General features: G+C 46.3%; 1 protein-coding gene across 1 annotated transcript in view; it reads right to left on the bottom strand.

Annotated features, from left to right (window-relative positions):
* The window catches only part of LOC145360858 (serine/threonine-protein kinase N2-like), a 144923-nt gene that overhangs the window by 96405 nt on the left and 20735 nt on the right, over positions 1-27783 (bottom strand). The window contains exons 2-3 of the mRNA XM_080216337.1: positions 13817-14117; positions 6814-6968 (exon numbers count right to left, since the gene is read on the bottom strand). Coding sequence (XP_080072463.1) covers positions 6814-6968; positions 13817-14117 — 456 coding nt within the window. The remainder of the gene's footprint in view (positions 1-6813; positions 6969-13816; positions 14118-27783) is intronic.

The raw sequence follows: 27783 nt of genomic DNA, 5'->3' as shown, positions 1-27783 counted from the left end.
GGTGCTGCAGGGCAGCGGCACTAACCACTGTGCTATTGAAAATTGTTCAATGATCTTCCTGACCAGGCATTTACCCACCCACCCCCCCCCCCCCCCCAGTTTCATGGACCTCAACTGGGACAGCATCAGCCCCTGGAGCTCTGCTACCGGACACAAGATCGATCATGAGCATCACTTTTAACAGAGAGGAGGGTCATCAGGAAACTGCTGATAGCAACCGTGGCAGCCTATTGAGTGCTTCTTCATTGATGGACGAAAGCCAGTTGTGGTTGAACTACTCTGCCCACTAAAGCACTTAGAAATGCAAATCGCAATCAGAGTCAACACAGTTTTCTAAAAGGGAAACTGTTTGACAAGTCTATCAGAGTTATTTCAGATTTTAAACTGCAGGTAGATAAAGGGAACAATAGATTTGGATTTAAAAAGACAAGGCCATCTTGCACAAAATTGGGTCTCATGAGTTGGACGTAAAAGGATTGGGTGAAGGACAGAAAATCAAGAGTAGGAGTAAACAGATCAGTTTGAAGTTGGCAAGCTGTTACTCATAGGGTGCCACATGATAGGATCTGAGGATTCAGCTACTTGCTAAGGTTCTTTACACAACACCTTCTAAATCCACAATCTCTACCATCTAGAAGGACAAGAGACACACGGGAACACCTCCACCTGGAGGTTCCCCTTCTGACTTGAAAATATGTTGACCATTCCTTCATTGTTGCTGGGTCAAAATCCTGGAGCTCTCTGAACATAAGAACATAAGAAATAGGAGCAGGTGTAGGCCATCTAGCCCTTCGAGCCTGCCCCGCCATTCAATAAGATCATGACTGATCTGTCGTGGCTCAGTTCCACTTTCCCGCCCTCTCCCCATAACCCTTAATCCCCTCTCTTATCAAAAACCCATCAACCCGCGTCTTAAAAATATTTAGCAAGGCAGCCTCCACCACTTCAACGGGCAGAGAATTCCAGAGATTCACCACCCTTTGTTTGCTGGAGCAGACGAGTGAAGGAGCAGAGAGAGAGCTAAGATTTTACCTGTTAAAAACCTGTTTAAAATAAGTTTAAAGCACTTTGTTCTTTGTAGAACTGTTTAAAGCATTTATTTACTGCTTTAAGAATTCTGAGGGAGTGGTTAGAGGGAGTTGTGGGCCAGACAGCTTTAAATCAGCGCCAGGTTTAAAAGGAGGCCTGGTGTAGACAGCGGGCAGCGTCTGAGCGGGCAGCGGAGTGAGAGGGAAGCAGAGTGAGCTATTAGGGCTTAATATCAACAAGGGCTGGAGTGAAAAAAGGCCAGGTGAGTTCGTTTGAAAAAACAAGGGAAAAAAAAATTATTTTTTCAAAACTACTACAGTGAATAATGGAGGGGCATGTGATGTGTGGTTTCTGTATGATGTGGGAACTGGTGGACCCCAGGGTCCATCCCAGTGACCATGTCTGTAGTAAGTGCAGGTTGCTGGAGGAGCTCCAGCTCAAGGTAGATGAGCTGGCCTCTGAGCTACAGACACTGAGGCTCATCAGGGGGAGAGAAGGTGCCATTGTCAATGGGGTGCAAGTGACATCCACCCCCCCTAGACTGGCTAACTCTAAGGGTCAGGGACAAGAGGGGGCTGCTGGGAGGAGGAAGGGGGGTGAGGAGAGGAGGCCTCAGCCTCTCAAGCTGCATAACAGGTTTGAGGTTCTTGCTTCCAGTCTGGACGAGAACGAGGGTGGTGAGGTCGGTGAGCAAACTGCACACGGTACAGTGATGCAGCAGGACATAGGCAAAGAGAAGGGGAAAAGGAACGTAGTAGTGATTGGGGATAGTGGGGTGAAGGGTATTGACACTGTCCTTTGTCACAATGACAAAGTGCACAGAAGGGTGTGTTGTCTGCGTGGTGCTCAGGTACAGGATGTCGCAGCTGGGCTGCAGAGGAACCTGGAGTGGGAGGGTGAGAATCCGGTCGTTGTGGTACATGTGGGTGCCGGCGACGTAAGCAAAATGCGAACTGAGGATCTGGGGAGGGAGTATGAAAAGCTGGGAATGGAATTAAAAAGTAGAACCGACAAGGTGGTTATCTCTGGGCTACTGCCTGAACCGAGTGCAGACGGGCGTAGGGTTGACAGGATTAAGGAAGTGAATGGGTGGCTCAGGGATTGGTGTGGGAGGAATGGGTTTGAATTTATGGGGCATTGGCACCAGTATTGGGGTAGGTGGGACCTGTTCGGGCTGGATGGGGTTGGTCTGAACCGTGCTGGGACCAGAGTGCTGGCGAATCGAGTAAAGAGGACTGTGGACAGGGCTTTAAACTAATCGGGGGGGGAGGGTGCGAGGGTAGGTGACGTTACGACGTCTAAAGTTAAGGATAGGGTACAGGTAAGGGAAGAGGCCAAGGATGTCCCAATAATAGAGGGAGTAGGGGGCGTGAGTATGGTTGGTGGCGTTACGGCAAATAGGGTCCAGGTGAAGGCTGGGATGAAAGCGCTTTATCTGAATGCACGAAGCATTCGGAATAAAGTGGATGAGCTGGTGGCGCAGATCGACACAAATGGATACGATCTGGTGGCCATTACAGAGACATGGCTACAAGGTGACAGGGACTGGGAGCTGAATGTACAGGGCTATCAAGTGTTTAGGAAGGATAGGCAGGAGGGAAAAGGGGGTGGCGTAGCTCTGCTGATTAAGGATAGCATCAAGGTGGTAGCAAGGGATGATATTGGAGCCAAGGAGCAGAACATGGAATCATTGTGGGTGGAGATTAGGAACAGCAAAGGGAGGAAGACGCTGATGGGTGTCGTCTATAGGCCCCCGAATAATGATCTGGAGGTGGGGCGGGCTGTTAACGCGCAAATAAGTGCGGCGTGCAGGAATGGGACGGCCGTAGTTATGGGGGATTTCAATCTGCATATTGATTGGTCGACCCATGTTGGACACGGTGGGCTCGAGGAGGAGTTCTTGGAATGCTGCCGGGATAGTTTCCTGGAACAGTGTGTGTTGGAGCCGACGAGGGAGCGAGCTATCTTGGATCTGGTGCTATGTAATGAGGCGGGTAGAATTAGGGACCTTGCGGTGAAGGATCCTCTTGGGGAGAGTGATAGGAGGAGAAAGTGGGTTCCCAGACACGCGTCCTTTGTTTGAATAGAGGGGAGTACGGTAGGATGAGAAAAGAATTGGCGAATGTGGACTGGGGGAGCGCGTTGGAGGGAGGGTCTGCTGAGGAGCAGTGGAGGATCTTTAAGGAGATCTTTCTTGGCGCTCAGCGGAAATTTATTCCGATGGTCAAAAAGGACCGTAGGAGGAGAGGTAATAAGCCGTGGATAACGAAGGAGGTGAAGGAAAGTGTTAAATTAAAAGCGGAGGAATTTAGAGTAGCTAAGAATAGTGGGCGAGAAGAGGATTGGGACAGGTTTAAATGTCAACAAAGATTGACAAAGAAGTTGATAAAGAAGGGTAGGAGAAACTATGAAGCTGGGCTAGCGCTTAATATAAAAAAGGATAGCAAGAGTTTTTATAAATATATAAAAAGGAAGAGGCTGGCTAGGGTGAACGTTGGTCCTTTAGAGGATGAGAAAGGGGACCTAGTGGTAGGGGATGGGGATATGGCTAAGGTATTGAATAACTTTTTTGTGTCTGTCTTCACGGAGGAGGAGGTGAATAATTTGCCGGGTGTTAGCGATGGAAAGGTGGTAGGACTGGAGGGTCTTAATGACATTACTGTTACTAGAGAGGCGGTGCTCGACAGACTGGAGGGGCTGATTGTGGACAAGTCCCCAGGACCAGATGGATTGCATCCAAGGGTGCTGAAAGAAATGGCGGAGGTGATAGTGGATGCCTTGGTGGTTATTTTCCAGACGTCGCTGGATTCCGGGGAAGTGCCGGAAGATTGGAAAACGGCTAATGTTACGCCGTTGTTTAAGAAGGGTGCCAGGCAAAAGGCGGGGAATTATAGGCCGGTTAGTTTAACGTCTGTGGTAGGTAAAATGTTAGAATCCGTCATTAAGGAGGAAATTGCGAGGCATCTTGAAGGGAATTGCTTGATAGAGCAGACGCAGCATTGTTTCATTAAAGGGAAGTCGCGTCTGACAAATTTACTGGAGTTCTATGAGGATGTGTCTAGGGCAATGGATAGAGGAGAGCCGGTGGATGTGGTCTTTCTGGATTTTCAGAAGGCGTTTGACAAAGTACCTCACAAGAGGTTATTGCAGAAGGTCGAGGGACATGGAGTTGGGGGTAGAGTGTTAGCGTGGATAGAGGATTGGTTGTCAAATAGGAGGCAGAGAGTGGGGGTCAACGGGTGCTATTCGGATTGGCGGATGGTGACTAGTGGAGTGCCCCAGGGGTCGGTGCTGGGGCCTCAGCTTTTTACCATTTGTACTGCAGCAGGTTCAAGAAGGCAGCTCACCACCACCTTCTCAAGGGGCTCTTAGGAATAGGCAATAAATGCTGGTCCAGTCAGTGATGCCTACATTCCATAATTACAATTAATTCTATAAGAATTGCATAATTCTATAAGAATTTGTACCAGTCTGCTGATGATGCAAAACTGACCTGGGAAGTATTTTGCGAGAATCTTTGCAATACTTTCCTCAGGAGGACCAAGGATGCTCAGTTCTCGAGTTCATTCGAGGTAGAGATCAATAAGAATTTTGGATTCAGAACAGAATAGAAGGATATGGGTAAGGAGCAGGGCAGCAGAAATGTTGTCAAAAAGCAACACGATCTAATGGCAGAACAAGTCTAAGACACCTTATTCCTGCTCCTATTCCTCATGTTATTTTTACACACTGGTGTGGTTGGTTTGAGTGACCTGCTCCTGTATTGCAGACTCCAATGTACTCCCGCTATTTTAATAATTCAATAATTCTCTCCATCAACCGACAGTAAATATGATCAATAGGCTGTAGCAAATATGAGTCCAAAGATATGCGGGTTAGGTGGATTGGCCATGCTAAATTGACCTTAGTAACCGGGGGATACAGAGGGTAAATGGGAATAAGCCTGAGTGTCAGGATGCTGACTCGATGGGCCGAATGACCTCCTTCTGCACTGTAGTGATTCTAAAATCACGCTTCGTGGGGAATTAGTAATAATCAATGTGGAGTTTTTCTTCTAAACATTCCAGGGATTTTATTTTGGAATAAGTTTCCTTTCACAACAGCGAGTCTCCCTCATTACTTACGTGTCGTGACCAGAGTCTAGACAGGAAATCTGTGGGTCAGGGAGTTTCTGTTTCGTGGAAGTAAAACACAATGTCTACCCACTGTTTCCACACTCGAATAGTTCCTTCGAGATCTGTCTTATGCCCTTAATCACCAGCAAGTCATAATCTGGGGTTTGGTCTCGTGGGCATCTTTCAAGAAAATTTCCGCTTTGACTGAGATATCCAGGAAAAATTTCTGTTTGCTGTTGGGCACCACCCAATACTGGGCTGGTCAAACTCACTGGGGAGGAGATGGCCTAGCGGTATTATCGCTAGACTATTAATCCAGAAACCCAGTTAATGTTCTGGGGACCCAGGTTCGAATCCCGCCACAGCAGATGGTGGAATTTGAATTCAATAAAAAAAATCTGGAATTAAGAATCTACTGGTGCCCATGTAACAATTGTCAGAAAAACCCATCTCTCACTAATGCCCTTTAGGGAAGGAAATCTGCCATTCTTACCTGGTCTGGCCTACATGTGACTCCAGAGCCATAGCAATGTGGTTGACTTTCAACTGCCCTCGGGCAACTAAGGTTGCGCAATAAATGTTGGCCCAGCCAGCGACATCCATGGCCCACGACTGAACAAAAAAAAACACCGCTTGGCTTCATTCTGGTTCCAGGACAGAACTGGCTTCAGAAGAACTAGCAGCAGGAGTGAGCCATCTGGACCCTCGAGCCTGCTCTGCCATTCAATATGATCATGGCTGATCTTTTCGTGGACTGAGCTCCAATTACTCGTCCGCTCACTATGACTCAATTCCTTTACTGTTCAAAAATTTATCTGTCCTTCCCTTAAAAACATTCAATGTGGTAGCCTCAACTGCTTCACTTGGGCAGGGAATTCCACAGATTCACAACTCTGTTTGTGAAGAAGTGTCCCCTCAACTCAGTTCTAAATCTGCTTCCCCTTACTTTAAGGCTATGCTCCCTAGTTCTAGTTTCACTCGCCAGTTGAAACAACTTCCCTGCTTCTATCTTATATGTTTCTCTAAGATCTCCCCTCATTCTTCTGAATTCCAATGAGAATAGCCCCAGTCTACTCAGTCTCACCTCATAACGCAACCACACCGGAATCAACCTAGTGAATCTCCTCTGCACCCTCTCCAGTGCCAGTGTATCCTTTCTCATATAAGACGACCAAAACTGTACTTCCCATCTTGACCATACCCATTGCCGGGGTGACCTCCAGCCGCTGCCATCTTCACCCGAACCCAGGCCACAATCAGATAAGTAGTGATCTTACTGATTGGCATAGCAGGCTTAAGGGGCCAAGTGGCCTACTCTTGCTCTTATTTCTAATGTCATTTATTGACAGGAAGATTCCTTCCAGCATTATAAATGACCAAAGCCATTTTCCTTTTCTCTATTCAAGCCGCTATAATTGTTTTAGAGCTTCAAACGCAGTGAGCCATTGGGCTGCCTTGTGTCACCGAGGGCTGGGACTGCAGCTTCTTCGTCACATTTCACAGAGATGGCCAACGATCAGGTGAAGGAAATCCCACCCACCTGCACTCCCTCCACCACTAAACACACCCCAGCGGGAGGCTATTTCTGCTTCGCTCTCAAAAGCAAATACCTCAACCAACTGTTAGGCATCAGCAAGGCCAGCTCGATGCTGGGAAATTTCTGCCTTACCTTGATGGGTCCGCTGGAGTACATCTGGATCATATTCTCAGCTCCTTGCTTTACCTTCATCTCAATGTCGAGCTGTTTCTCCAACGCCACAATCCTGTTCTTGTTGGCAGTCGAGCGAGCCTCCCGGCTCAGAGTACCCGGAGACTGAGGAGCATCTGCATAAGAGGGAGAAAACACTGGACAATCAGCACATTGACAGGATTTGTCCCCTGATCGAAGCTTCGGAACTGATTTTATCCCTCCTCCATAGACCGGGTTGGGTTGGGCACTCAACAGCTCCAGAAAAAGAATGACATATGAAGTCCACTCCGAACTGCATAACGTCACAACATTTCATAGCTGTTGTGACTGGGAAGGTTTGTAAAGGTTTTAGAAAGAAAAAGAACATCAACTACAATCTTTAGAAAAACAGATGGTAAATGTTCACCAATCAGGCTGCCTTCCACCATTACACATTACACAAAAGCAATCAGGAGTTACAGAGAATGGTCCAGGTATCAAGAAGGGGCAGCACGGTGGCACAGTGGTTAGCACTACTGCCTTACAACACCAGGGACCCGGGTTTGATTCCGGCCTCGGGTCACTGTCTATGTGGAGTTTGCACATTCTCCCTGTGTCTGCATGGGTTTTCTCCAGGTGCTCCAGTTTCCTCCCCACAGTCCAAAAGATGTGCGAGTTAGGTGGATTGGCCGTGCTAAAATTGATCCTAGTGTCAGAGGGATTTGCAGGGTAAATACATGGAGTTATGGGAATAGGGCCAGGAGGGGATTAGGGCCAGGAGGGGATTATGGTCAGTGCAAACTCGATGGGCTGAATGGTCTCCCTCTGCGCTATCGAGATTCTATGAACTAAATGCAGTAATACAGCGCAGAGGAATGCCATTAGGTCCACTGTATCCATCTCTCCTGGAAAAAAAGCTATCCAGTTGCTCCTGTACTGCCAACTCCTTTCCCAAAGTGGTTTTCGCCATTGACAGTTACGGTTTAGTCAATTGTCACCACCTTCCAATTAAGAGCAACCAAGATCATGATGATGTGTTCCGTAAGCCCTCATCCTGTAGGTCTCCAATCTCAGTTCTCTGCTGGCTGAACTGGCTGCCAACTCCACTTATTCTGTCAGAATTTGATTTTGAACAACTCTCTGCACTCCCTCCTTGTCCATCTTCGTTCGAAGAAGAAAATCAGAACTAAATTCCACAAATCTAAATTCCTTCCTCTCTAGTTCCATCCCAGTGCTTGCCCTCTGCATCCTCTCCAACCCAAAATGTGCTGCTCAGAATTCATAGAATCATAGATTCTCTATGGGGCAGGAGGCGGCGATTCGGCCCATCGAGTCTGCACCGACCACAATCCCATCCAGGCCCTATTCCTGTAACTCCACATATTTACCCTGCTAATTCCCTGATACAAGGGTCAATTTAGCATGGCCAATCAACCTAACCCGCACATTTTTGGACTGTGGGAGGAAACTGGAGCACCAGAGGAAATCCACGCAGACACGAGGAGAACATGCAGACCCTGCATACAGAGTGCCCCAAATTGGCCACAATTTTTCAACTTTTCATTCATGGGATGTGGGCATCGCTGGCGGGCCAGCATTTATTGCCCATCCCTAATTGCCCTTGAATAGAGTGGTTTACTAGGTCATTTTCAGAGAGGCACAGTAAGTAGTCTCACAACAGCAGGTTAAAGTTCAACAGGTTTATTTGATAGCATGAAGTCACTCGCCTGATGAAGGAACAGTGCTCTGAAACCTTGTGATTCCAGATAAACTTGGTGTTGTGAGACTACTTACTATGCCTACCCAGTCCAAGTTATATCCCACTATTCCACGGCTTTTTATGTGTCTATCCAAAAAAGTCTAAAATATGGCTAATGTATCTGCCTAAACCACTTCACTTGGCAGTGCTTTCCAGACCCCCATCATCCTCTGTGTAAAAAAAACTTTCCCCTCACATCTCCACTGAACCTTCCCCCCCATGTAATTGTCATTTCCACCCTGGGAAAAAGCTTCCAACTGTTCACCCTATCCATACCCCAAATAATTTTGTACTTCTATCAGGTTGAGTTTTAAGATGCTGCAATGATGGGGGAGTTCATTGCTAGCCACATTGACTAGGCATCCCGGGGGTGGGGGACATATGTCGCGGGGAGGAGGGGGTGGACACAACGAGGGGGGAGACCGACATACCGGGGGGGGGGGGGTGCCGATGCACCGTTTGTGGGGCAGACATGCCATGGGGGGGGGGGAGAGACGCGCCACTGGGGGAAAGGGTGCAGACATGCCACTTTGAGGGAGGGGGCCAAGGGGAACCAGATGCACCAAGGGGCACCAGATGCACCAAGGGAGTGCTCACGCCCATCTATATTTGGGGAAACCGCAGCCAGCTAGCAAGCCCCAGTTCACCACTGCGCAATCACTAAGGTGGATCAAAGAGGACACTCTACACAAGAACACGAGCTCCACCGTAGGGTAACAAAATATACAGTTAGCTCATCATCTACAGGGAAATAAAAGGGTTTATTACATTTGAAATATGACCTTACTTAAGATGAGCTTAAGCAATTGTGATCTGCATCATCTTTCTCATCTAGACAGTGGGTAGCTGGAAGCACAGCATTCATTTTCACAGTCATGCTGATCTAGCTCCACCTCACAACAAATTAACCACACACCTAAAATCCAGTCAGAAGGCAGCATTTCCTCTGCTGGCAAGACTAAAGCCACTGTCTTTGGCACAGTGGTTAGCACTGCTGCTTCTCAGCGCCAGGAACCCGGGTTCAATTCCCAACTTGGGTCACTGTGTGGAGTCTGCATGTTCTCCCCATATCTGCCTGGGTTTCCTGTGAATGCTCCAGTTTCCTCCCACAGTCTGAAAGATGTGCTGGTTAGGTGAATAGGCCGTGCTAAATTCTCCCTAGTGTACCCGAACAAGCACCAGAGTGTGACGCTAGGGGATTTTCACGTAACTCCATTGCAGTGTTAATGTAAGCCTACTTGTGACTAATAAATAAACTTTATTTTTTTCAATTCCCACTCCAAAATCCCCTTTGCTATCTGGTGCCACCTCTTGGTGGCAGCAGTCTGCTTCAGTCTCCGTAGTCCCCACTCCAATCTGAGTTTCCGAGTCACCTGCTTCCATCCCTCTCACTGGCAACTGCCCCAGTTCAATGCCTTTGCATTTTCATTCCTGTTTTTCAGTCCTTCTCTTCCTATCACCAGAATCTCCCCGAGCCCCACAACATCCTCTGCCCACTGCCAAATCTGCGCTCATCTTCTGCTGGTCTCTTCAGCACCTCCAATTCTAATGGCTCACTACTGGGTCAATGTCTTCAGCTGCCTCTGTCACACACTCTGGAATTCCATCTCTAAACCTCATTACCTCCTTCTTCTTCCTTTAAGGCACTTCTTGAAGTGACCTCTTTGACTCAGCTTTCTGCCCTCATATCGCCTTCTCTGGCGCAGGTGTCCAATTTTGCTTCAGACTCTAGTGTGAAGCATCTTAGTGTTTTAAAATGTGACAGGAACAATGTAGGTATAAATTTTTGTTGCATTGTCTGAGAGACTGCAATTAGCAGATTCTATCATAACTTTCATTCTGCTTTATGCCAATGTCATGGGGATCCATACCACGATGGCTATCAGAGTAAAGTTTATTTATTAGTCACCAGTAGGCTTGCATTCACACCATGCTGATGTTACCGTGAAAATCCCCTTGTCGCCACACCCCTGTTCAGGTACACTGAGGGAGAATTTAGCATGGCCAATACACCCTAACCAGCACGTCTTTCAGACTGTGGGAGGAAATCAGAGCACCCAGAGGAAACCCATGCCGACACGGGGAGAAGGTGCAGACTCCACACAGACAGCAACCCAAGCCGAGAATCGAACCCAGGTTCCTAGTGCTGTGAGGCAGCAGTGCTAACTACTGTGCCACCATGCATTGGGCATTGTAAGAATTGGGAGCTCCTATCCATTCAGGTGAGGGAAATGGCATCAAGGGCAGGGGTCTGTACACACCAATATGCCGTCAGCATCCTTTAACCACTCTGTCCTTGGCTTTCAATGGAGGAATGGATGAGATTTTATCCAGTGCAAGAATGAAAGAATATGCTAATTGCTGGGTGGTAAAATGTGGAATACAAGATGGCACAGTGGTTAGCACTGCTGCCTCACAGCGCCAGGACCTCGGGTTCAATTCCAGCCTCAAGTTACATCTGTGTGGAGTTTGCATGTTCTCCCTGTGTCTGTGTGTGTTTCTTCCGGGTGCTCCGGTTTCCTCCCACAATCCAAAAGATGTGTGGGTTAGATGGATTGGCCGTGCTAAATTGATTCTAGCGTCAGGGGGAACAGCAGGGGTAAACGTGTGGGGTCAACCTGGAATAGAGCCTGGGTGGAATCATGGACGGTACAGTCTCAATGGGCTGAATGACCTCCTCTGTACTGTAGGAATTCTATGATGTTATGTCTTATTATTGCTTGAAAGGATTCAGTAAGACTGAGCTTCACAGCAATGATCATTCTGCCCATCACTGCCAAAACTAACCCAATCATGTCTAAAGGTGTGAGTTAAGGCAGCGGCTCCCACAAGTGAAACATCAATCAGTAAGGCAGGGCACATTTAGAATATGGTGTGCAGTTTTGGTTCCTTTAGTTAAAGTATATTATCACTGGATACAGTACAGAGGTGGTTTACTAAGATGATCCTGGGTATGGAGCGACTGCCATATGAGGAAAGATTAAATAGGTTGGGTCTGTATTCCTTGGAGTTCAGGAGAATGAGAGGTGATAGGATTGAAACAAAGGTGATTCTTAGGGGATCAGACAGGGCGAATGTTCGGAGGATGTTTCCACTTAGGACCAGAGGGCAGAGTCGCAGAATAATGGCTGCTCATTTAAGATGGATTCGAGGAAGAATTTCTTCTCTCAAAGAGAGAATTCTTTACACCAGGAAGCTGAGGAGGTCGAGTTCTTGAACACTTTCAAGGCTGAGAATGGATAGGTTTTTAAAAAGTTGGGGAGTTAAAGGTTAGGGAGATAAGGCAGGAAAGTGGTCTTAGTGGGTGTGAGATCAGTCATGATCTTATTAAATGATGGATAGAGCTCAAAGGATGGAATGGCCTCCTCCTAAAGTTATTTATTTATTAGTCACAAGTAAGGCTTATGTTAACACTACAATGAAGTTACTGTGAAACTCCCCCCCCCAGTCGCCACACTACGGCATCTGTTCGGGTCAATGCACCCTAACCAGCAGTCTTTCAGACTGTGGGAGGAAACGAAAGCACCCGGAGGAAACCCATGCAGACATGGGGAGAACGTGCAAACTCCACACAGTCAGTAACTCAAGCCAGGAATCGAACCTGGGTCCTAGCCCTGTGAGGCAGCAGTGCTAACCACTGTGTTACCATGCCACCCTATTTCTTAGGGTCTTATCTCAGACATTCCTGGACAGGTTCACTTTGGACTGTAAGTGCAGGTAGTCGATTAAAGGCACCTCGGGCATACAGGTGGGTGAATGCCAAGGAGGAGTTGGCTGGTTGTAGTGAAGATAGGACACTGCTGAGAGTGGGAATTCACAGCTTATTGCGCAGACAGACTTTCTAAATGGACCATACAATGGGCAGAACATGACTGCAGCAGTGGAGTGGCTATTTTCAGACCATTTAAGGGGAGTGTACAGAGGGATAGAGACAGGGAAAGTGAGCAGGGGAAAAACTGGCCAAATAGAATGCAGGAAAATGTAAAGCAATGCACTTTGGTAGGAAGAATAAAGGAGCTGAACGTGATTTAAATGGAGAAAGACTGCAGAAAGGTGCAGCACAGAGGGATCTGGGGGTCCTCGTGCATAATCACAAAAAGCTAGCTTGATCAGCAGGTAACAGAGAAGGCAAATGGAATGTTGGCCTTTATTTCAAAGGGAATGGAGTACAGATATAGGGAAGTCTTGCTAAAACTGTACAAAGCACTAGTTAGACCATTTTGGTCCCCTTATCTAACGATGGATACACACTAGCATTGGAGACAGTCTAAAAAAGGTTCATTGGGTTGATCCCAGATATGGAGGGATTTTCCTGAGGTGAGGTTGAGTAGGTTGGGTCTGTACTCATTGGAGTTTGGAAGAATGAGAGGCAACCTTATCGAGACATATCATATTCTCAGGGGGCTTGACAGGGACGATGCTATTTCATATAAAACTGTTGTAATTTAGCTATAAACTACTATTTTAAGAAAACATTTGATTCTGCAAGTGTACAGGGATGCATTTTGGTACGTAACACATATTCAATACTGAGACTACACAGTGTGAGAGACCATCTTTAATTTAACAATTAAAAATATAGACAAAAGCATGAGTTCATGTTACATAAAAATGAAAGCCTGACTAATTAAAATGGATCATGATTAAAGTCAGGGGACTGGGTTTCCTTCCACAGTCCAAAGATGTGCTGATTAGATGCTAAATTCTCTCTCAGTGTACCCGAACAGGCACCAGAGTGTGGCGACTAGGGGAATTTCACAGTAACTTCATTGCAGTGTTAATATAAAGCCTACTTGTGATGCCAATAAATAAATTAAAACCTTTATATTTACTAGTGGATAATCATGTTGAGATACTTCTCCGCACAGAGAGTGACCCAAGCCGGGAATCGAACCTGGGTTGCTGGCGCTATGGGGTAGCAGTGCTAACCACTGTGCCACATTTTTGGGGAGAGAGGCTTTCATTCAAGTACCCGATCCATCAGGGCAAATCCCACTTTAAAGGAGGTTCTCACCAGTGGAGACTTTGGTTGTTCATTTGATGCCATTTTTGTACGCGGGCAGTTCCACCCATTGCAATGGGATTGGGTAGAAAAAGTCCGGAAGCAACTTCAACAGCCTGACCTGAGAACTCTGCTTACATACGGATATCTCTACAGCCATGAGACAGACTACCCCTGACGTATTTCCTGTATACATATAGAATAGGTAAAGAAATGGGGAAAGTAAATATTCCAGCGGTTACCTTGCAGTTCCTCAGGATCCTTCACTACGATGTGTGCATTCAGGTCCTGCAGTTGCTCGTGTAACTCCTCCAGCTTTCGATTTGAGTTTTTCAGGACATGCTCCACGTTGGACAGGTTCTTCTTGTCGGTGGTAACTTTCCGCAGGTTCTCCGCGCCCTCCTTGATCTTCAGCTCTTTCCTGATCTCCCGTTTAATGTGCTCTTTGGCTTCATCGAGTTTCTGTTGGAATGACGTGTCGGAGAAATCCGAGCTCTGGTCCAGTCTCAGCTGCTCGAAAATGGGAAAGCTTCCAGATTCGCTCTGCAAGGGGAACCATAGGAAGTGATTGGCAGAAAATTCAATAGAGTGCGTTTGCATTCATAGAATCCCTACTGTGCAGAAGGAGACCATTTGGCCCATTAAACCTGTATCAATCTCTGACAGAGTACACTGATCCAGGCTCTAACCCGGTAACCCCACATATTTAGCCCGCTTATCCACATATCTTGCACACTAAGGCACAATTTAGCATGGCCAATCAATCTAACCCGTGCATCTTTGGACACCAAGGCACAATTTAGCATGGCCAATCCATCTAATCTATGCATCTTGGTACATGAAGGAACAATTTAGCATGGCCAATCAACCTAACCTGCACATCTTTGGACTGAGGGGGAAACTGTAGTACCCAGAGGAATTCCATGTAGATACGGGAGAACGTGCACTCTACGCACAAACAGTCATAGAATCATAGACCCCTACAGTGTAAAAAGAGGCCCTTCAGCCCATTGAGCCTGCACCGACTACAATTCCACCCAGACCCTACCACCATATACCTACATATTTTACCTGCTAATCCCTCTAACCTATGTACTTCAGGGCACTACGGGGCAATTTTGTAGCATGGCCAATCTACCTAACCTGCGCATCTTTGGACTGTGGGAGGAAACTGGAGCACCCCAGAGGAAACCCAAACAGACACGAGGAGAATGTGCAAACTCCACACAGACAATGACCCAAGCCGGGAATCAAAACCAGGTCCCTGGAGGTGTGAAGCAGTAGTGCTAACCACTGTGCTACCGTGCCGCCCACAGCGCTGCATAATAGTCACAGTAATAAATTCAACACTAACAGAATAAATACAAGGGGATGTAAAGGGAGGTGTAGCAATGCAATCCTCATCAGGAAGTCAACTGCTAGGGTACAGGTTTCCCAAGGGATGTATCGCGATTGTTAAGCGGAGGAGTCTCTGGGAGGACAGGAATGGAATTGGCACCGAGACTCTGTCACATGCACAACCTCTGTCTCAGAACTTGGCGTCTTCAAAATGGTTGCCGACAAAACCATTTCCACACCCATCCCCCCCACTATATCAACAAGGCCCACACCTCCCACTCTTGGTCAAACCTGGGTTCACATCAATAGTCAAGCATCAAAATGGGGTCACAGTGGGAAAAAGTTTGGGAAGTTGGGAGAACAGAAAGGCCTTTCAGAGTACAGTAGAAAGTTAAGCTGAATAATACAATCAATCCAAGCAGATAAAGTGAACTAGGTAGAGAAAACCAACCGCAAACAAATCCAAATTCCCTTAAATGCCATAAATAATCAGGAATTAATGGCTCAGTATTTTCAAGTCAAATTAATCCACCCGCGAACTAATAACAAACCTCACAAAGTTCTATTGCATTGCTGAAAAAAAGAAACATGCTGTCAAAGCTTTTCATCTTGCACACATCAGGACAATTACAAAAATAACAACTGTTAAACAAACAATTTATACTACATGAGATGAGAGTGGAATGTAGTATAATTTGTTGTTCCCTTTGCAATTTGGCATTCTCTTCCTGATGAGTGCAAGATGAAAAGCTTTGACAATAGGTTCTTGTTTTTCAGAAATATTCAAATTCTGTAATACAAAATGGCTATTTGTATCCCTGAAATTATATTGCTGAAATAGGGACGGTGTCAAGGCGCTCTGTCTCGACATCATGAAATTGAAAAGATACAAGGGGAAAGAAGAAAGTGCTAATTCGTGGTGTTGCCATGGTGAATGCACCAGGTGACTAACAGTCAACTGCCAAACATTGTTTGAAATTTAAACCAGGCAATTTGACTCTGATCAAGGCATCGCCTTGGGAAACAAGTCAGTAGATCGCTGTGATTGATTTTGTTTACCTGAAAACCAATCAGTACTTTGACTCTCAGTTTTTTTTCCCCTGACATGGGGATCCTTGCAAAGTGTCTTGCTGAGTGCAAGATGAAAAGCTTCAACATTTCTCCTTTTTCAGCAATACTTAAGTTCTGTCCTACCAAACGATGATTTTTATTGACGCTATTGATCTGAAGTGCTTTAGGTTCTCAAGATAAAGTGCTGGCAATTAACAAATATAGGAATGTTATTACAGATGGTTATAAGTTGTGTGTTATGACTGCATAAATGGCAGGGGTGGGGGGGGTTCTGTGGATAGCCGGACTGCCCTGGATTGCACATCTACAATAAACATATCCGGCATGAAAGTGCAAGTTATAAACATCTAGCATCTAATTCAGGAGGTAGAGCAGAATAGAACGGAATGGCTGGAGTCAGACATTTGATAATTAGCATGATAGTCAGTGCCAGATGAGAAACACATCCCACTGAACGAAACAAAATAACCAAAAGATGAAGGGTGGCACGGTAAGCACAGTGGTTAGCACTGTCGCCTCACAGCACCAGGGATCCGGGTTCAATTCCTGGCTTGGGTCACTGTCTGTATGGAGTTTGCACATTCTCCCAGTGTCTTGTGGGCAGCACATTCGCTGGCTCTGCTGTCTTACAGCACCAGAGACCCAGGTTCAATTCTCAGTTTGGGTGACTGACTATGTGGAGTTTGCAGATTTTCCCCACGTCTGCGTGGGTTTCATCCAGATCCTTCGGTTTCTACCCCACAGTCCAAAGATGTGCAAGTCAGGTGGATTGGCCATGCTAATGCCCCTTAATGTCAGAGGGACTAGCAAGGGTAAATGCATGGGGTTATGGGGATAGTGTCTGGGAGGGATTGTAATCAGTGCAGGCTCCATGGGCCAAATGGCCTCTTCCTGCACTATTCTATGAAATGTGTTTCCTCTTTGTGCTCTGGTTTCCTCCCACAATCCGAAAGATGTGCAGATTAGGTGACATGGCCATGGTAAAAGTGCCCTTAGTGTACCAAGAGGTCAGGTGAATTAACAGGGTAAATATATGGGGTTATGGGTCAGCCTAGGTAAGAGATGGTACAGACTCGACGGGCAGAATGGCCTCTTTCTGCACTGTAGGGATTCTATGATTCATGCCTTGATCAACTTCACTGAACAGGGAGAGAAGAATAATCTCGTAGATATGATATATTTGCCTTTTCATAAGGGTCCAGAGTAGGTTTTTTTTTGTTGATAGGGTGAGTGTGTTGCATGGTGAGCCAGCATTTCTTACCCTTCCCTAATTGCCCCTGGAGGAGGAGTAGATGAGGTCAGAGTGTCAGGGGCAAATAGCAGAAGAGCCTTCTGTGAGCTACAAAAATAGAAAACACATCGAGGAGGAGTTAAAGGGACTGATATTAGAAACTAGCGGTTAGTGTTCCACAAGGCTCGGTGTGTTGTCTAAATAAGTAATTAGCATTTAGGAAACAGGCACACAATTTTAGGGTTTGCAGATGACATCAAATTGCGATGTAGTTAATGCAACACTTCACGAACACTGAACTTCACAAAACCTTTAAAATGTCCCTTTAGCTTGAAATAAAAGGGGCAGCACGGTGGCTAGCACTGCTGCCTCAGAGCGCCAGGGACTCAGGTTTGATTCCCGGCTTGGGTCACTGTCTGTGTGGAGTTTGCACATTCTCCTCCTGTCTGTGTGGGCTTCCTCTGGGTGCTCCAGTTTCCTCCGAAAGCTGATTAGGGTGCGTTGGCCATGCTAAATTCTCCCTCAGGGTATCCGAAGAGGCACAGGAGTGTGGACGACTAGGGGATTTTCAAAGTAACTTCATTGCAGTGTTACTGTAAGCCTACTGGTGGCTAATAAATAAACTTTAACTTTACTGATCAAACATACTGTTAAAGACCACAGGAAAAGGAGGTTTAATATCAGTTATCAGATAGTGCAAAGGAGGAACACATCTCAGAAGTAGCAACTGGAAATTTCAATTTTCTATTGTACAGTTCAGGGGGAGGGCAGGGGGGTGGGTAGAGAGAGAGAGAGAGAGAGAGAGAGAGGGGAAGCTTTCCTCTTCAATTTATTACCACTCCAGTGAGGAAGGAAACTTTCCTGGCATGGGTTCTGGGGAAACCATGTGGATCTTGTTTCTGTGATACTGCGCTTGGCAAGCTGAACAACTGAATTTTAAAAGTGGAGCAGGAGCACAGACATTGGATTCAGACGGACAAATCTTGGATGGTAGCGGGGGGAAACGGAGGTTTAATGTGCAAAAGCAAAGTAATGATGACAGAGAGTCCAGTTCACCAACAGGCTCTGGGGGCCAAAGCGCAGGAACCAGTCCCAGTGGCCAAAGCCCAGGCCTGGTCCCGGGGGGGAGCGCCACACTCAGAAACGTGCGTCACAAACATATTAAAGGGGCAGCTAAACGTCTACATGAAACAGAAAGCAGCAATAAGTCATGCTGACCAGATGAAATGAAATAAAGTTTAAAATTTACTTATTAGTGTCACAAGTAAGGCTTACGTTAACACTGCAATGAAGTTACTGTGAAATTTCCCTAGTCGCCACACTCCGGCACCTGTTCGGGTCAATGCACCCTAACCAGCATGTCTTTCAGACTGGGAGGAAACGCATGCAGACTAGGGGAGAACGTGCACACTCCACACAGACAGTGACCCAAGCCAGGAGTCGAAGCCAGGTCCCTGGTGCTGTGAGGCAACAGTGCTAACCACTGTGCTGCGGCTCAGTTTCTCTGCTTTTCGTTCCATGAGACTGAAACAACACCATGAAAACAGTGAAACTGACCATCAATCTCACTGCCGGCAATGGCATTTGTGTGTGTGTAATGGGAACAATCTTCGCTGAACAATTGAATACCAGAGAGGCAAAGTGAACAGGAATGTGCTGGAAGGCTGGGCCACTGCTCTCACCGAGCAAACAGCTTCACATAATGGCCACCTTGGGATTTGTAGTCATCTTTTCCGATGACTCAAGCTCCAATTGTTTGTCTGAATGAGTACAGGCTAGCAGCACCCAGCTGCTGGAAACAAACTGCAGCCTGGCCAACCTCCCAGCAGAAAAGAATCAAAGCAGATAAACAGGTTTAGCTGTACACTCCTTCACATACACATCCTTTCTGGACAGACCGCATTGGGACAATTCTGACAGCAGCAAAGCTCTGCAACACTGCATCACTCCAATGACAGACTAAAAACAACTGGTCACAGAGACAACTTGATCACTTCAAACATCTGGAGGAATGAGGGAGCAAGCAGCAGAGAGTGAGGAAAAGCCCAGCAAGAGGGCGGCATGGCAACAACTTACATTTATATAGCCTCTTTCATGTAGTGAAGGTATCGCAAAGCCCTTCACAGGAAATTGATCAAACCAAATTGAAAATCTTGTCAAAATTCGGCGAAGAGACTAATGGCTTGATTTGATTTATTATTGTCACATGTATTGATATACAGTGAAAAGTATTGTTTCTTGCGTGCTATACAGACAAAACATACCGCTCACAGAGAGGGAAAGGTGAGAGTGCAGAATGTAGTGTTACAATCATAGCTAGGATGTAGAGAAAGATCAACTTAATGTAAGGTAGGTCCATTCAAAGGTCTGAAAGCAACAGGGAAGTTTTTTTTGAAGGGGTAACCAGAAGGTAGATGAGGGCAGCGCGGGTCAGAGGCTGGGAATACTGCGGCGAGTAACTCACCTCCTAACTCACCAAAGCCTGTCCACCATCTACAAGGCACAAATCAGGAGTGTGATGGAATACTCCCCACTTGCCTGGATGGGTGCAGCTCCAACAACACTCAAGAAGCTCGACACCATCCAAGACAAAGCAGCCCGCTTGACTGGCACCCCATCCACAAATATCAACTCCCTCCACCACCAACACTCAGTACCAGCAGTGCATACCATCTACAAGGCACAGTACAGCAATTCATGGACAGAATGCTTTCTATGGTGCATCTGTACAAATTGGTGAGAGTTGCAGCAGAACACTTCCTATGTTCCATCCATCCTCGCATCACCTTCTGTAACTTGGTGCCAACATTTCCTTTAGAACACTTTAGGGTCAATAGTGAGAGACTGCTCCCTAGATTGGTTACGAATACAAGAGGACATGATTTAAGGGTGAGGGGGGAGAGGTATAATTTGGATATGAGAGGAAGGTTCTTTACGCAGAGAGTAGTGGGGGTATGGAACGCGCTACCGAGTGGGGTGGTGGAGGTGGGAACGTTGGACTCGTTTAAGGTTCAGTTAGATAGGCACATGAGTGAAACGAGGATGGAGGGTTATGGTAGGGGTTATTGAATAAGGGTTAGAACCTCGGGAGACACCGGAAAGGCAGGCTTGTGATTAACGTTTTTGTCTTTTCACTCCGCAGGTGAAGGTCCACCTCGTTGTCAAACGAGGGGCATGCACATGGTGGGTCGTGCGTGGGCTGCTCCTGGAGGTTCCGGGAGTGGCCTAGTACTTCGTGTCGGTGTGTGTGCTTGATCCTGGACCGGTAGACGGGCGCCGCAACAGCTCGGTGACTAGCACTGCTAGCTGTGCAGATACATGGATTTGGGCCTGTGTCTGTGGGAGTTTGTGCATTCTCCCTGTGGTTGCGTGGGTTTCCTCCGGGCGCTCCGGTTTCCTCCCACACCCCAAAGATGTGCTCTTAGGCTGATTGGTTTTACCAAATTGACACTATTCTCCCCTGAATCTGGCTAAGTCAGGGGTTCTATTTGTAGATACGCAGGGTAGAATAGGTGTAGGGTGATGCGGCGGCGCGGGCTTGTTGGGCCAAAGGGCCTGTTTCCCGTGCTGGGTTGTTCTTTGTTAACACTTGTTTAGTGCTTTGAGGCATTTCATATCAATGGAAGCTGTTATCACTATTTCAAATCCCAATTATTATGAATCTAATATTGATTCAGAAATTATTCAGTTGTGGGTCAAATATGGCTTTGCAAAAAACAAACATCAAAGTGACAAAGGTTAAATGGATCAGAGTAGGAGCGGCCACTGTTAACCCAGCTTCAAATCTGAACAAGCCTTTGTACACAATTAGCTGCGTGACATCTTATGATTAGCTTTATAAATAGACCCAGTGAATACATCAGCGTGAACACTGAGGTGTTTTTACAAGGACATTCTCTGTGGATTTCCTGCACTTTGATCACCTCAGTATCCCTCCCCATCACGACATCCTGGAGTGTGGGACAGCACTGCACCTTTCAAAAACACTTCAAGATCATTCCAGAAAGGGAAGCCATTCCTTCCCACTGCTGCCACCCGAAATACAGCGATCAAGTCGATTTGAGCACCTCATTCTTATGTTCCTACATGAGCTGAAACAGTTTCTCGGTTATTAAACAGCAAAGGTTGTCGATATAAAAGGCCAAACTGGGAAAGTGGCCGAGGAACACAACTGAGGAAATCGAGGCGGCAGACCCAGGCCTTTTCCAGCATTGAGATTTTTGAGCTGAAAATCAGTGACTGCGTGCTCTTTTCCCCATCACATTGACCCTCGACTTTCAATGGCTTACTATGATGAATCACCCACTATCGATAGCGCTGGGGTTCCCACTGACCAGAATTTAAACTAAACTAGCCCCACAGAAATACTGCATTGCAAAAACAGGTCAAAGGCTGGGAACCCTATGGAGAGCAACTCACCTCCCGACTCCCCAGAGCCTGTCCACTGTCCACAAGGCACAAGTCAGGAGTGTAATGGAATACTGCCCACTTGCCTGGATGGGCACAGCTCCAACAACACTCAAGAAGCTCGACACCATCCAAGACAAAGCAGCCCTCTTATTTGGCACACCATCCACAAATGTTAACTCCCTCCACCACCGACCTCGGTGACACTACAAGATGCACTGCAGCAACTCGAGGTTTCTTAGGCAGCACCTTCTAAACCCACACCCACAACCATCGAGAAGGACAACAGCAGCAGATATATGGGAACACCACCACCTGCAAGTTCCCCTCCGAGATACTCACCATCCTGACTTGGAAAGATATTGCCATTCCTTCACTGTCACTGGATCAAGATCCCGGAACTCCCTCCCTAACAGCACGGTGGGTATTCCTGAGCCTCAAGAACTGCAGCAGCTCAAGAAGGCAGCTCACCACCACCTTCTCAAGGGGCAATTATGGGTAGACAATAAACGCTGGTCCAAACCACATCCTCGAAAAACAGCTGAAATGGATACACTCCAGGATCTCCAATTGGATTAAGGGACAAGGCTGGCGCAGAGAGCAAGTGTAAGCACACAGCAGTCAGGCTGAATGGCTGCTTTTCTGTGCCGTGGACTTGAGCCACTCTTTGGCGCACAGTTCCACTGTTCCAAATTCCCACAAAGATTACTTCGAGATCCTGACCAGACACCAAGCTTCAAAAAAGATCTTCCTAAGGAATTTATCGAACCCTCGCAGCAGAGAACAGGTACTGGGGAACGGAGAACTGGGAAGTGCAGCTACGTGTGATCTCAATACGCCACACAAACAAAAAACAAACCCAGTTTACAACTTGCTTACTTCCGAAAAGACTGCACCCAGCGTGGAAACAGGGGAATATTATAACGTGCCCCAGGTGGATACAGTTGTTCGAGAATCGTAGAATCACAGACCATTCGGCCCATCGTGTCTGCACCGACCACATTCCCACCCAAGCCCTATTCCCGTAACACCACATATTTACCCTGCTAATCCCCTGACACTAAGGGTCAATTTAGCACGGCCAATCAACCTAACCCGCACATCTTTGGACTGAGAGGAAACCAGAGCACCCAGAGGAAACCCACGCAGACACGGAAACACATGCAAACTCCATATAGACAGTGACCCGAGGCCGGAATTGAACCCGGGTCCCTGGCGCTATGAGGCAGCAGTGCTAACCACCATGCCGCCCTTGTACCACTCAGAGGCGAAAGATCAACAGATCTGCCCAATCCAACAATCAAAGGAGATGAAGTAAAGTGAAGAGACAATGCCGTTGAATTAGAGCAATTTAAGAATAAGAAGTTCTTACAAAGTAAGTGGGAAACGGGATTAAACACTGAGCAGTCTAGTCTGGCTCTACTAATCACGTACTTGCCACAGAAGGCTGATTTACATGGAGAGAGATCAAAAGGAAGTTAGAAGGCATGCACTCTTATTAGCCAGAAAGACAATGCTATTATTGTGGTAGTGGTGGTTCACTCTAACAACTTCCAACATGCACAGTGCCAGGCTCACTGAATTCAAGTCACATTACAAATCTACTGACCTTATACTTCAGGCATACAAAGGGCATCTTCCAGAAACATATACAGAAAATAGGGGCAGGGGTAGGCCATTCAGTCCTTCGAGTCTACTCTACCATTCCATATCATCATGGCTTATCAGAAATCCAATATCCTGATCCTGCCTTTCCCCACCACCCCCCCCCCAATATCCCTTGATCCCTTTAGCCCCAAGAACTATAGAATCATAGAATCCCTGCAGCGCAGGAGGCCATTCAACCCATCGAGTCTGCACCAACAATCCAACCCAGGTCCTGACATATTTACTCTGCTAACCCCCTGACACTAAGGGGTAATTTAGCATAGCCAATCCACCTAACCTGCACATCCTTCGGACTGTGGGAGGAAACCAGAGCACCCGGAAGAAACCCACCCAGACACGGTGGGGGGGGAATGTGCAAACTCCACACAGTCAGTGACATGAGCTGGGAATCGAACTCAGGTCCCTGGCATTGTGAGGCGACAGTGCTAACCACTGTGCTGGCCCACTATATCTAATTCCTTCTTGAAATCTCACAATGGTGTGAATAAAAACTGAAAAGATTACTTCAAGCTGCAGAAGGCAAAGTTGAAGAAAATCTAAAGGGGAGCATGGAAACCCTATAGGTATTATAAAGATAATTTATTTAACAAAGAATGAGAAAGCTTTTTTAAAATGGGGCTGGGGTGGTGGGGAAGGGTCAAAAGAGAAGAACAAAAGGATGGAGTGTGATTATCAAAAAGTACCAGCCCAGAGAGAATGATCCAATGATGTGCAGGTTTGGTTGATTGGCCATGCTAAATTGCCCATAGTGTACCAGATGTTTAGGTTGGAGGGATTAGCGGGGTAAACATGTGTGGTTGTGGGGATAGAGCCTGGGGTGGGATTGTTGTTAGTGCAGACTCGGTGGGCCGAATGGTCTCCTTCTGCACTGTAGGGGTTCTATGAAGTGTAAACTGAAAGGGCCGATTACAGAGTTAGCAGAAGGTACGCAGAAACAGATTGGAATGGTTAGCTTCAGTGTATCTGGAAAACATTCTGCTCAAGATTCTTCTCTCACAACTGGATTCTGCAAAGTCTTTGGTCCCTGACAATATTCCAACAATATTCCTGACGAACTGTGTTCCAGAACTTGCCACTCCCCTAGCCAATCTCTTCCAATATAGTTATAACACTGGTATCTAAAGAAAAGTTTATTTATTAGTCATAAGTAGGCTTAGATTAACACTACTGCTGCGAAATCCCCCTAGTTGCCACACTCCGGCACCTGTTCAGGTACACTGGGGGAGAATTTAGCCTGGCCAATGCACCTAACCAGCAAGTCTTTCGGACTGTGGCTGGAAACTGGAGCACCTGGAGGAAACCTACGCAGACACGGGGAGAACGTGCAAACTCCAACAGACAGTGACTCAAGCCAGGAATTGAGCCCAGGTCTCTGGTGCTGTGAAACAGCAGTGCTAAACACTGTGCCGCCCACAGAAGGTAGGTGGAAACAGATCGGAATGGTTAGCTCACACAATTAATACACGCACCTATAAAATCTTCAAAGGCTCTGCTCAAGTTTATTCTCTCACAACTGGATACTGCAAAGGATTTGGCCCCTGACAATATTCCAGCAATATTCCTGAAGAATTTGTCACTCCCCCTAGCCAAGCTGTTTCCTGTACAGCTACAACACTGGCATCTACCCAATAATGTGGGAAGTTACCCAGGTATGTCCTGTATACAAGAAACAGGACAAATCCAACGCAGCCAATTACAACTCCTTCATAGAACAGTCTACTCTCAATCAACAGCATGAAAGATATCATCAACACTGCCATCAAGCAGCACTTACTCAGCAATAACCTCATTTTTTTGTTGAGTAGGTGCTCACTCACACGTTTGAGTTCTGTCAAGGAAACTCAGTTCCTGACCTCATTACAGTCTTGGTCTAAACATGAACAAAACAGCTTAACTCTATTAGCGAGGCGAGAGTGACTAACCTTGACACCAAGGCAGCATTTGACTCATTATGACACCAAGGAGCTTGAGCAAGAGAATAAATGGAACTAAGGAGGAAACTTGTCAACTGGTTGGAGTCATAACTGGTACGTAGGAAGATGGTTGTGGTTGCGGACGGTCAGTCATTTCAGCTCCAGAACATCTCTGCAGGAGTCCCTCAGGGTAGTGTCCTAGGTCCAACAATCTTCAGTTGCTTCATCAATGACCTTCCCTCTATCGCAAGGTCAGAAGTGGGGATGTTCACCGATGATTACACAATGTTCAGCACCAATCCTCAGATACTGAAGCAGTCCATGTCCAAATGCAGCAAGATTTGGACAATATCCAGGCTTGGGCTGAGAAATGGCAAGTAACTTTCGTGCCACACAAGTGCCGGGCAATAACCATCTCCAACAAGGGATAAGTTAAAACTGGAAGGTGCTGGAAAAGTTCAGCAGATCTGGCAGCATCCATGGAGTTAATGTTGAAAGTCCAGTGTGACTTTTCTTCAGAACATCAGTCCCCTGGCTCCTCAAACATTTCTCTGGATCCACTCTCTGACCCATTCTCATTTATGCTGCATAAGTTTCTACTCCATCATTACAATGTAAAGAGGGCTACAGTCAACAAGAAGGCAGTTCTATTTCTAAACTGGAGTATGAAATGGTGACCTACAGCAATGAACATTGAGAGTCGCTTTGGCATTTCTCATATCAGCAATTAGCTGGAAATTTACATCTCTTAACTTCAGGGAAGGTGCCAATATTCTGGTTGGAAACCCACCTAGGTGGAGGGACTGGAGACGGTTATAAAGAGATGAACGGGACACAAAGATTGGGGGAGGATTGCCAAAGGAAACAGCAGGATATAGAGAGGCTGGAGACTTGGATGGAGAAATGGCAGATGGAATTTAATCCAGAAAAATGCGAGATGAAGGCTTAATGCAGGAGGAAAGTAAATGGCAAAGCCCTTAGAAGCATTAACATACAGAGGGATATAGATGTACAGGTCATAGTTGATTTTGATTTGATTTGTTATTGTCACATTGGACACAGTATTAGTATACAGTGAAAATTGTTTCTTGCGTGCTATACAAATAAAACATACCGTTCATTGAGAAGAATAGGAGAGTGCGCAGAATGTAGTATTACAGACATAGCTAGGGTATAGAGAAAGATCAACTTAATGCAAGGTAGGTCCATTCAAAAGTCTGATGGCAGCAGGGAGAAGCTGTTTTTGTGTCGGTTGGTGCATGACCTCAGACTTTTGTATCTTTTTCCCGACAGAAGAAGGTGGAAGAGAGAATTTCTGGGGTGTGAGGTCCTTAATTATGCTGGGTGCTTTGTTGAGGCAGTGGGAAGTATGGATAGAGTCAATGGATGGGAGACTGGTTTGTGTAATGAATTGGGCTACATTCCTGACTTTTTTCAGTTCCCTAAAAGTGGGAACACAAGTGGATAAGGTCAAGAAGGTGTATGGCATGCCTGCCTTCATCAGGCAGGGTTTAGAGTATAAAAATTGGCAAGTCATGTTGAGGCTGTAAAGAAACTTTGGTTAGGTCACATTTGGAGTATTGTGTACAGTTCTGGGTGCCACCCTGTCAGAAGGATGTGGAAGCTTTGAAGGGGGGAAAAGGTTTACCAGGATGTTCATGCATGGAGGGTGTTAGCTATGAGGAGAGATTGGACAAACTTGATTTGGTCTCACTTGAACATTGAAGACTGAGGGGCAACCTGATAGAAGTTTACAAAATTATGAGAGCCATGGATAGAATGGATAGTTGGAGTCTTTTTCCCAGGGTAGAAATGTCAGTTACTGGGGGACATAGGGTTAAGATAAAAGAAGGAAAGTTTAAAGGAGAGGTGAGGGGCAATTTATACAGAGAGGGGTTAAGTGCCTGGTATTCACTGTCAGAGGTGGTGGTAGAAGCAGATACAATCGCAACATTTAAGAGGCGTCTTGACAACAGGCAACGAAGAGGAGTACGGGCTGTGTAGTTTAGAAAGACATTATTTGTTCCTGTGCTGTATTGTTCTTTATGTATGTAACTCCCAGCCAAAATCCTTTCAACCACCAGCTTGCGTTACATTGTGATTGTACACATTCCCAGGCAGAGACTCTCAGTTAATATCACAGTTCCCATTTGTCACGTATTGGAATTTCATCAACTCCAGATCCCAAAGCGTGGAACCCAAAGTGTAGAATAAGCATAGTAAAAACTTACCATATATCAGTAGATACACAGATTTCTAGTGGCTCAAGTGTACAAGGCTAGAACGCAAAGAACTTGAGTTCCTTTCAAGAACTTAAACTTGGAAGAATCAAAGTTCTCAAAATGGTGAACAGATCCACTGAAGATTTCACAATTACAAATCCCCGTGCTCTGCATTAAACCCAGTATAATAAGTCAGCTCAGAGTGCTGTAAGTCCCAGTGCCTGTACATTTTGCACTACTTAATAATGTAATGAGAAGCTGACACTGAGGATGCTACTCCTACGCAGTGACATTGGACTCACTGTTCCGGCACTGTTCCTTACTGCGTTGACTGGTTGTTCTCCCACTGAACCATAGAA

The sequence above is a fragment of the Carcharhinus amblyrhynchos genome, chromosome 33 (assembly GCF_965287045.1).
Source record: "Carcharhinus amblyrhynchos chromosome 33, sCarAmb.v2.hapA, whole genome shotgun sequence".
In the NCBI taxonomy this organism is placed as follows: Eukaryota; Metazoa; Chordata; class Chondrichthyes; order Carcharhiniformes; family Carcharhinidae; genus Carcharhinus; species Carcharhinus amblyrhynchos.
The sequence above is the reverse complement of the archived record's forward strand: the minus strand, read 5'-3'. Positions and strand labels throughout refer to the sequence as shown.